At 34.0% G+C, this 10,984-nt stretch overlaps 2 protein-coding genes across 2 annotated transcripts in view; one reads left to right on the top strand and one right to left on the bottom strand.

Moving 5' to 3' along the window:
• LOC109350346 (protein DCL, chloroplastic-like) overlaps positions 1 to 10,984 on the top strand; it is a 17,829-nt gene that overhangs the window by 5,444 nt on the left and 1,401 nt on the right. Inside the window, exon 4 of the mRNA XM_019591585.1 lies at positions 3,128 to 3,131. The gene's annotated coding sequence lies outside the window, so the exon portion shown is untranslated. The remainder of the gene's footprint in view (positions 1 to 3,127; positions 3,132 to 10,984) is intronic.
• LOC109350344 (pumilio homolog 12-like) lies at positions 2,518 to 7,022 on the bottom strand. Its single transcript, XM_019591582.1, has 5 exons — positions 6,257 to 7,022; positions 5,927 to 6,089; positions 4,172 to 4,335; positions 3,822 to 4,080; positions 2,518 to 2,944 (listed from the first exon to the last, which is right to left on the bottom strand). Exons 1-5 carry the CDS (start codon positions 6,949 to 6,951, stop codon positions 2,825 to 2,827), a joined length of 1,401 nt encoding a protein of 466 aa, XP_019447127.1. The 5' UTR covers positions 6,952 to 7,022; the 3' UTR covers positions 2,518 to 2,824.

The raw sequence follows: 10,984 nt of genomic DNA, 5'->3' as shown, positions 1-10,984 counted from the left end.
ATTAATTTAATAATCAATGTGGTCCATGTGCATGAAAGTCACTAATCTGAATGAAAGTGCCTAATGTGATGATGGTTGGCAATTAAATAATCAGATTAGTGGGGGTTTTGTCAACTCTCTCCCTCTCACTTCATGGGAAGTTTCCTATATGTTAACTTCCCCAACTGATGCATTAAATTGGATAATGTGTGGCAATTCTAAAAAGGCACATAAGGAATACATCTCTATTCTGAAAGAGAGAAACAAAAAAGCAAGAATAAGAGAAAGATCTTGGTTTTGCATAAAAGAAAATCCAGTGCATTGTTATAGCGAGGAAGGAAGGAAACTGAGTTTCTAATCATCAAGAAACTCATAAAGGAAGGAGGAGAGGTGAAAACAAAAAAGGCAATCAGAGAAAGCATCAGGGAAGAACACTAAAAGAAATAGCAATGGAACTAGGTATTCTCTAACCTTATACTATAACATGTAAATGTCATAAATGTCATGATCCTAAATCAAGGGTTCTTGTGAACCATTAAAGGCTCAACGTAAAGTTTCTCGAAAAGTTTTAAAAGTTCTAACATTCCATTCTGAACATAAGGAGTTCATTTCTATTCTTACAAATAGAAACCAAAAAGCAAGAATAAGAGAGACATCTTGGTTTTGCATAAAAGAAAAAATCCATTGCATTGTTATAGTGTGGAAGAAAGGAAACTGAGTTTCTAATCATCAAGAAACTCATAAGGGAAGGAGGAGAGGTGAAAACAAAAGACAACCAGAAAGTGCAGTATCAAAGAAAGCACCAACAAAGAATAGCAATGGAACTAGGTAATCCTCCTTAACCATTATTTATCACATGTAAATGTCATAATGTCAAGATCATAAATAAAGGGTTCTTATGAACCATTAAAGGCTCAATGAATGTTTGAAATGTCTAACAATCGCATGTCAGGTATGTGGTGTTACGTGGGAGATATGCTAAATTCAGAGTGAGCACTAAGCAATGTCTAATCACCATCCTAAAACTATTGTCCTTTTCCCATAATCTGTTCTCAAGTATCCTCTAGTCACGACCTCCTTAGTTCTCACTTCAAACCATCATGTGATGGTGCTGCTCCTCCATTGTTGTTGTATGCTATGTCTATGTGCCTTCTCCTTCGCTACCACATTTGTACTTCCTCTAGCTACTTCTTTCACGCATACTCTTTGCATACAATAAAATGCATCTTTGGTTTATGGTTTCATTTTCGCGTTTATTTTCTTTGATTACTTCTACTAAATAATATGCTCGAAGGAAGATCCTGAAAGGAATCTATAACGGTGTGATAAAAAATATGTTATATAGAAGAATGGTACACTTAATTAAATTGATAATTTTTTTATTTTTTTGCGAGGCAATCTGAGAGCCTACCTAGATTGGTGGTGATTTGAGTAGAGTTGACAAAATTTTGGCTCAAAACTGAAGTCAACCTGATTCGATGTCATCTTGGACCCAACCTATGGCTCACTTTAACTACTATATTAGCAATATTTGAGGATCTTTCATGCAAGGATTAGTGCATAAGTCTAAGATGTAAGTATAATGTGACATTTGCCTTTTAAGTTTTGTCTTTTATATCATATATGTTATTACTTTTTGTAATTCAATTACAACAAATGTAATATTGCATATTTCCTATAAAAAATTATTTTTAAGTGCACAATTTTTTTTAACGAATAATAGATAAAGATGGTCACACTAAATTTATTCAATTACAAATTAATTCTTCAAATTTATAGCATGTAAAAGGGTGTTTTATCTCATTAATGTTGTTTTTATCATAAGCACAGAGAGTCTGATATATTTGAGTGTACATAATATAGTTAGATTAACACAACTAACTCCTCGCACCTCCTGTTTCCTTTATTGGACACAAGTACATAGTAGTAATAAACAATGAGTATAATATTTAGAGAAGGGATCACGACAGCTACTCACGTGAGAATAGTGTGCTATTGTAAGAAATAAGAACACTTAATATATATCATTAGATCTTTATTGAACAGTTAAGATTAAAAAATACATGTACATGACTATCATGTAACCAATAACTAACTTTTAATCATAATCATCCATGATTGGTTGTAAGGCCTAGATTTACTATTCTTACAATTTTTATATGAGAATTGTTTTCACTTGAGTAGCTCTTAGGGATTCACTTACTCCAAGAGTAAGTTTAAAAGACTTACTTCTCATCTTAGCCATCAGATAAATTCAATTATTTGAATTAGTGAATAAATCTACCCCATTAGATTTCCCTATAATTGATGGCTAAGATGTGAAGTCTTTTAAACTTACTCTTCGAGTAAGTGAATCTCCTCCTTAATATGTATAAACTGTTTGTGTCTCATTATACACAATCAGTACATTACCAATTTATTTGTATTACTTATTTGAAAAATCAATGATATATAATATAAATAGTATATAAAACTATATATAGTACATACATTTTTTTCTTCTCAAACAATAGAACCATAACATTATACTTGCAAAAATCACAATTTATGTCTATTAGCCAAAATAAAATCCATAATTTTTGTGTCCCCCATTTCAGCTCCTTCTGCAAGGATCATTATGGAGTTCAGGTCCTATACAGCTGCTCATTGTCCCATGTAGTCCAATATCTTATGTCTATAGTTCCTGTACCAATTCCTTACAAATTCCATCCCAACCATGTCACCAAAAATTGATAGAAAATACAACAAACACACACAACAGATGACATTGGATGGTTATGAAGAAGAAACAATAATATATGTAACTCCTGACATGTAAGTATAATCTAGGGTAGACAAAACATGTCTACATATGCCGTATTTTTTCATTGTCAACCCGATCAAGTAGTTTTTTGCCATAGATGTTGCTGCGCATCATTGCAGAATGCAGCTGAATCAGCTCCAGTAGAGCATTACGAATGGCATCCTGTTATAACGAAATAAATAAATATTTAAAAAGTTGATATATAACATATTTCACATTTCAATGAGGACTACTGCAGCTAATAATAATTTTTTATTAAACAACTTACATGGTATTCAACATATTCTAATACCTGAATAAATATTTTCATCAGGGCATGTAATTCTAATCCTGCAGAAGATATAGGACTGTCCTCTGGATCTATTGGTTTGGATCAAAAGTCAAATTAGTCTTCCAAACAAAAGTCCTTGAAAGTTTAAAATGCCACAACAAAATGTAAATTTGAAGCTCTAAAAGATTTAAAATGTCACCAAATAGATTAGTAGAAAGAGCAATGTAGTGACATTTTTAAACTTTGAAGGACTTAGTTGTGACACTTTTCTTTAGAGCATTCAGTTGATGCACTTGTATCTTTGGAGATCAATTTGATGGTTTACTCTTGGGTGTATCAATTTCAAATAAAACTTATTTTTGATCGACTCCTTATCCTAGGCCCTAATACCTGACAAAACCCTTTTTTTGGTACTACCAAAATATCTCATCACCATATGGGTAAATAACTAATCCATTTCGGGGTACGTGGTTGTTCCTCCCAACAAGTATCGCTCTCAGGAATCGAACCTTGACCTTTTGGTCATCCTAGGATCTAGTGGGGCCTAAATTTAGGCATGTGAAAAATTTAATTGGACAACCAGTATACTCCTCAAGCAAATTGATTTTCTAAATAAACAAAATATTCCTCAAAGATTGGAGAGAAAAGTCACTTGCAATCCCACCTTGGTAACTTCCCAAATGCCTAAACTAGAATGCCTATGCAAAATTAGAATTCGAGAGTAAGGCGCCAACATAAAAATTGAAGAAAACCAAATGTTGCTCAAACCTTGGACACCGACAGTGCAGTTTTGATGACATAATTTCCAAATGGATCCACGAGTAGTCTAGAAACATTTGGATTGTGAAGCAACTCCACAATGATATGTGCAGAATGTTGTTCTGCTGAGTCTAGAAATATCCTCTCCACAACATTACTCCCATACTTATTGCAGGAAAGCAATAGAAACTTCCCTTCAAGCTGTCTCAGTAGATTTTCTGTAACTCTTGGTATTTTCATAGCCACTAAATGTTGCACCACATAATTACTGCGAGATGAATAAACAAATTATGGAAGAGAAAAATTAGTATCGTTAAGTGTTGATTAGAAAAGGAGACAATTTGAATGATAATACAAACCCATAACAGTCTTCTGATAGGACTGAAGCATTTACTATGATCTCAGCCATCAGCCGCTCTTTGGTTTCTCCCTGAACGTAGTCAATGCAATGCTGCATTACACAACACCCGTTTTTGTCTGTCGCAATTTCAAAACAGTTGTTTGCCACAATGTTCAGCAGGTACTGTAATGAAAGTCTTCAATCAGAAGCTATTGAAGCCAGAAAAAAAAGAGTAATGTGCTAAACTAGACTTATCCAGAAAAACTAGTGAACTTTATACTTTTCAATTTCCTAACACAAACAGAATGGTGAGCATCTTATAAATGCTTTTATTTCCCCTGCTTCAATAAAGCTTACTCGGACAACAGAAAACAGATTGTCAATTCGTAATTCATTTATTTTGGAGTTATACAAATAGGCAAGTGTAATACTCATAAATGTCACATTCCTTGTACCCTTAAACTAAAGTTTGTTAATTAGAAAAGGACAGAAGTAGTTGAAAGAAAGGAAAACATTAATAAAAAAACAGGGAGTAAATAAAAGTTAGAAGAAGATACAATCCAATGTTGGTTACTCAACACATGATTGTATTCATGTTCAGAAACTTAAAAAAGATTTAGCAGATTATAACTTTTTTACTGAAGGCATGAATCTTGACAGCACTCTCAGATATTAAGAAAACAACTCAGCATAAATCACATAAAGTCAAATCCGGAATGCTCCTAAGTTATCCCTTGAAATTTCAATTACAATAACTGCAAATCGAGACGGCATGAAGGTATATAAAAGGATGAACTCACTCTACTACAAATCATTGTCTTGTCCTTAAAATCATCTTGGATTGACCTATAATATTATCCTCAAGTATTTTTATTAGAAACATATTACCGGCCTGAAACTTCATTGGACCACAGTTTATAGGTCAATCCAATCGACTTCATTGAACCATATTACTGGCCTTAAAATCATCTTGGACTGACCTATTATTCTTAGATATTGAACATCAGTGCAACAATAAGATTGTGTGACGCGATTTAGTTGCAGATGCTGCTTCTCTGCACACATGGAGTAGGTTGCCTACATTACATACTCTCCAATTAATGGTGGAAGAGCTTTCCTTTTAGTGCAAACATTCTAAGATTTTTATAAAAAAATCAAAACTAGTAGAAGTCCATCTATCTAAGTAATGAAACCCCCAGTGTGTATTGCCACCAAGGTATCAAAACTAGCAAAATTGGTTAAACTTATAATTCCTCATGGGAAAAAAGGTGACAATTGCATGTATAAAATAGGCTAAAAATGCAGAACCAATAAAATTTTCAGCCTTCATACACATATATATTGATAAAAAAACTATGTTGTAGTTCCTCATCTTATGCAACCTATTATCTACTGAATTATGCAGCAGGAGCAACCAATGCACAAGGCTCCCATCACGTGGTGGAGTCTGTGAATATATAGAGCTTTATCCTGCAAGTGGAACGGAAGTTTCCCTTATATGAAACCGTGATCTCCATCCAGATTACAAGGAGGCGTCTCACCATTGTATTGAAGCTCCCTCTAGAACAGGGCTTTCAGACAAGTTTAAGGAGAGTGGAGATTGTAAAAACAATAAATAAATAAAAATCTGTAGATTCATTGTTATGATTGATTAAAAAATAAATTCCACCTTGAAACTCAAGTTTCTGATTTGTCAACAATGGGCCACTAGAGACTTCACTATAGTTATCCAAAACAAATATAAGGAAATCATAAACTGATGCACATATATCACCTTATTATCTTCATTTGAGAAATGTTTTAGACAATGTTCTACCACATGAAGACCATTGGTATCCTTGGTCAATGCAACAACACCAGTGCTTAATGCTGACATAATAAGAGATTGTTGTTCCTGAGTAGTGACATGCTCTAATAATTTCTGGACAGCACGGGTTCTGCCATGTTAAAAAGAAAGAAAGGCACTGGATCAAAAATTACAAAAATTACCACCCCAAGAACATAACATAACAGCGGTGCCTATCTATCTTGATATAAGAGTATAATACCATAAAATAAACAAATCAAAATTCTTGAAAAGTGGTAACATGCAAGCAATCCATACCCATGAATGTCAAGACACATATTGACAAAACGAAAATCGGAATTGGTCACAACTAAAATGATGCGAGTCCTCTGTTGTTCAGAGCAGATTTCCACAAGTTTCTGAAAAACATAATTTCCCAAAGGGTCCATCATCAACTCCATCACATTATACACCAGCTCTAAAAAAATGAATGAAATCTCTTCCTGTGATTTCAATCTCTTCATAATTTCCTGCAAAACCCGAGACCCACCTTGTTCCTTAGCCAACAACAAGATCCTACCACGAAAATCGTAGATAGAATGATGGTTCAAATTTTGATGCTGTTGCAATAACCACCTTTGGTTATGCCTACCATTGACACTGTTACTAATATTCAACCTGTTACTGTTATTGCTAGACTCATTCATCACACCACCACGAAATTTTCGGTGGGAATCAACAGTGCATAATAATTCTTCATTAGAAGGAAACCTCTGAAATTGTGTTTGACTCATTAAAGGCACAGAAGCATAACCAGAAACATGACCACGATTTTTCGATGCAACATTGTAGCGATTAGGATGAGGAGACAATGCATACCCATGAGAACCCAAAGGCATGTGATTGAGAGAGAGATGAGTAAAAGAATCTTCCAATGAGGTTTGATTCATCTGAATGGAGTTTTGGTTTAGCCACGATATATCAGGGAAATCGCTACGGCCATTAGTCGACATACCTACGGAACAAACGGGTCACTGTGGTGTTACAGAAACAACAAGGGTTTAGAGTTTAAACTGAGAAGAAGGGTTTTTTAAAGAAGGGGGAGAGAGTGTGATTTTTCATTTATTAGTTTTTATTGGTTTTTAATAATTTATGAAAGGATAAGTTATGATTATTTAAAGAATAAAGAGGAAAATATTAGAGAAATAATTAACGGCGTGCGTTAAGCTTTTATAGCAGAAGTGACATAAGAATAGGAAGAAAGGGTTCCTATGAATAATTTGATACTGCATGCAATATTCCAATATATGGTAGTTTTACATGCGATGTGCTGAAACGGACGAAAAAAGTTGTGCTTTATTGTTCCCTTGCGTTGAGTCAAATAGTTGACTAGTTTGAGTAAAAATATTAATATCACTTTTAATACTGATGCATGTGGGATTTCCTTTTATTCCAAAACAAATAATTACTCCCTTTCCATTATTATCTCCATAAAAAACATAATTTTGTTGTCCTAAATTAAAGTCATAAAATAATAAATATATTACCTTTAAAATTGTAGACTATGTTTTATGATTCACTAATTAAAGAAACACACATTGAATTGATTGAAAATATTTGGTCAATTACTAATAAACAATTAATGGTGGAAATATTTGTAATTTACCTCTGTCATTAATGGGTAAACCAAATAGTACCTTATCTTTTATTTAATTTAATGTCTTTCACTTTTATCAAAATGAGGTGGAAGGATATACGTTTTGATGTAAATATCCCTTTTATACATCATTATCATGTCATCCATCCACCTAACCAAAGAATAAATATAAATTTTGATACCAACGGGTGTTTGTTCAAGTGGTACATGTTTGATTCTCCTTAGGCAAGGTTTTGGGTTTGAGTCTTGTGAATCAAAAAATACTCGCTAGGAGAGTGCAAAGCGTCAAAGATTGCATTAGCAACGTTCGCCTATGTTTTGATGAAGACAAGGAATTAGTTAAAGTTTGAAGATGACTCAACAATCAACATATCGATGGCTCAAGTGTTGTTATTAGACTTATGTTATAATTCTTTATTATCTTTTTAGAAGTCTAAGATGTTTGTCATAGATATTGAGTCTAGGTTATGTAAACCTAGGTGTGAGTCTCACAAGACTTAATAAAGTAATCAATCCATTAAAATGAGACATCATCTAAAAATATATGATAATTAGGTTCCTGCATTTTATACATTGATTTTATGCATTAAATGTATTATATTTTGAAAATCATGTATTGCATAAGCATATAACATATAAGTAGTTTACCATTTAATCATGTATTAAAAATACACTGGTTAATCGATTAACCTCATGGCTTAATCATTAACGTGTATATTTTTCTGTTGTTTCAACAGCATAACTGAAAAACCGTTTTTAAGAGCCAAAATCTGTTTTGTATAAATATTGGCTAATTGCAGAAACGAAAAAAGAAAAAAAAAACAGAGAGAAACACATAGAGAAAAAATATAGATCGTCGTTAGAATTTATTAGAGAGTGTTGAATTAGGAGAAAGATTAGATTATGTGAAGGCTTTAGTTTTCATATTCATATTGCACAATTCTTTGAAAAGCTTTATTGCATCATTCTTGTGCTTCTTGAAAAGAAAAAGATAGTTCTTTAAAGATTACATATTTTCAGAAACCTCATGCATGAACATTCATATTAGACTAGGACGTCTTGTGAGTTGTTGCTTAGGTTTTAGGCTTTCATTCTTATTGTAATATCCGAGTATTAAGTACTCATTCATAACTCAAAGCTTTGTATTCAAGGATTGAGAAAATCCTAGCTGCAGTTAGGTAATGTGTTCTTCCCACAAAGACTTGGAGGTCTTGGGATAAAGATCGATATCTTGGTTGGGGCTGAATCGCGTAAGAAAGGTTTTCTTGGGAGGCGGTTTTGGGAAAGGTCAAACCAAGGGTGACGAAGTTCTTTGGGTTCCAAGAAGGGGTCATTCAAGTTTTGTATTTGGAAGCGTGTATGTAACGTACACTGTGTTCTATAGTGAAGAAGGAAAATCTCTCAGATCAGAGGAGAGGACTGGATGTAGTTTTGCACTGGACAGCAAAAAGAACGAGGATAAAATTCATGCGCAATCTTTTCTATCCTTTTCTCTTTTATATTTCAAGATGTTCTAATGTGTGTTTGGAGATAATATTTTTCATGCTTATTCCTTGTTGTGTTCTTGTTAATCTTGCATAAAAGTATTTGTTGTATATTTGTTTGTGTGTTGGTTAATAATGGTGCAAGTTGTTGTTCTGATCATTCTGTTTCTGTTACTGGTTAATCGATTATGAACAGTGCTTAATCGATTAACTGGGCATTTTTCAGCAAGTGTGTAAAAACCCAAAAGTGGAACTTGAGCTCCGCCACACCTATTCAACCTCTCTTCTAGGTGTATTCCGCCACTGATACCTAACAAGTGGTATCAGAGCTAGTATGATGTGCTAGCTCAACCGCATCCGCGTGATCCGAGAGGGACTACATATGGGCTCTAATAACCCATTTGGCGGTGATGGCGCATCCATTAACCGCCCTCCCGTATTCAGTGGCGAAGCTTATGCTTATTGGAAGGTTCGCATGAGAATCTATATCGAGGCAATAGACACGGACATTTGCTTCATATGGTGGATGACGAGTTTAAAGAAAAGCCTAAAGGCTTATGGACGGATATTGAGAAAAGAAAGGTCCAACATGACCTTAAGGCCAAGAACATTATTACTTCGGTCTTATCTTATGACGAATTCTTTAGAGTCTCACAGTGCCTTTATGCAAAAGAAATGTGGGATACTTTACAAGTTACCCACGAAGGCATGAGTGAAGTTAAGCGCGCTAGACTAAATGCGCTTAAGCATGAGTATGAGTTATTTCGCATGCTTCATAATGAATCTATATGTAATATGCAAAAACGTTTTACACATGTTGTAAATCATTTGGTCGCCCTTGATAAAACCTTTACTAATGCTAATTTGTCTAACAAAGTTTTGCATTGTCTTGATAGGAAATGACAACCAAAGGTAACCACAATAATGGAGTCAAAGAACTTAGACAACATGCCATTAGCTACTCTGTTTGGAAAAATCCAAGAATATGAAATGGAGTTAGGGCGCTTGACAATGAATGAAGAATCAGACAAGAACGGAATCACACTTATAGCTACGAGATTTCAAGAAGATCAAGAAAGTGAGGATTCTAGTTCAGATTCTGATTCCAGTGAAGACTTGACTCTCCTATTTGAAAAATTTAAGAAGTATCTCAAGAAGAAAGGAAGGATCAAGAATCTAAAGAAAGAAGCCAAGAACTCAACCAAGAAAAGCAAGATTCCTAAAGAAGGCTTCACTTGCTATGAGTGTGGAAAATTGGGCCACATGAAGATCTCAAGAAGAAAGGAGGGATCGAGAATCTCAAGAAAGAACCCAAGAACTCAAACAAGAAGAGCAACTCTCGAATGTCCAAGTCAAAAGAAGCATACGTTGTTTGGAACGATTCCTAGAAAGATTCGACTTCAAGCTCATCCGATGAGGAGAAGAATTCAAAGGTATGCCTATGGCACAAGTGCATGAGAAATGCACATCTAGTGATGAAGATGATTCTATTGAGGTACATTCCTATACTTCATCATGCTCTAATGACTCTCCTCCATACGATGAATTATATGCAGCTTATGTCGAAATGCATGAGGAGATAAAGAAAATTGTTAAAATAAATTTAGATAGAAAAAGAGTTATCTCCTTGCATGAAAAGAAAATAATTGAAATGCAAAAGGAATTAGATGAACTTAAACTTGAAAATTAAACTCTTGATCTTATCTATGCATGTACCTAATGTGATTGCTCTACTTCTAAATTATGTCAACCCTCTATATGTGATACTTGTGAGAGTTTAAATGCTGAAAATTCTGTTTTGAAACAACAACTTTAAAGCTCACATATATTCAAGAAAACCTTAACACATTGCTTGCTAATACAAGAAACTTTGGTAACCAATCTGGAATTGGATATAAACCTGAA

This window comes from Lupinus angustifolius, chromosome LG06 (assembly GCF_001865875.1).
Source record: "Lupinus angustifolius cultivar Tanjil chromosome LG06, LupAngTanjil_v1.0, whole genome shotgun sequence".
Lineage (NCBI taxonomy): Eukaryota > Viridiplantae > Streptophyta > Magnoliopsida > Fabales > Fabaceae > Lupinus > Lupinus angustifolius.
Note: the sequence above shows the minus strand (reverse complement) of the source record. Positions and strands in the feature narration are given on the sequence as shown.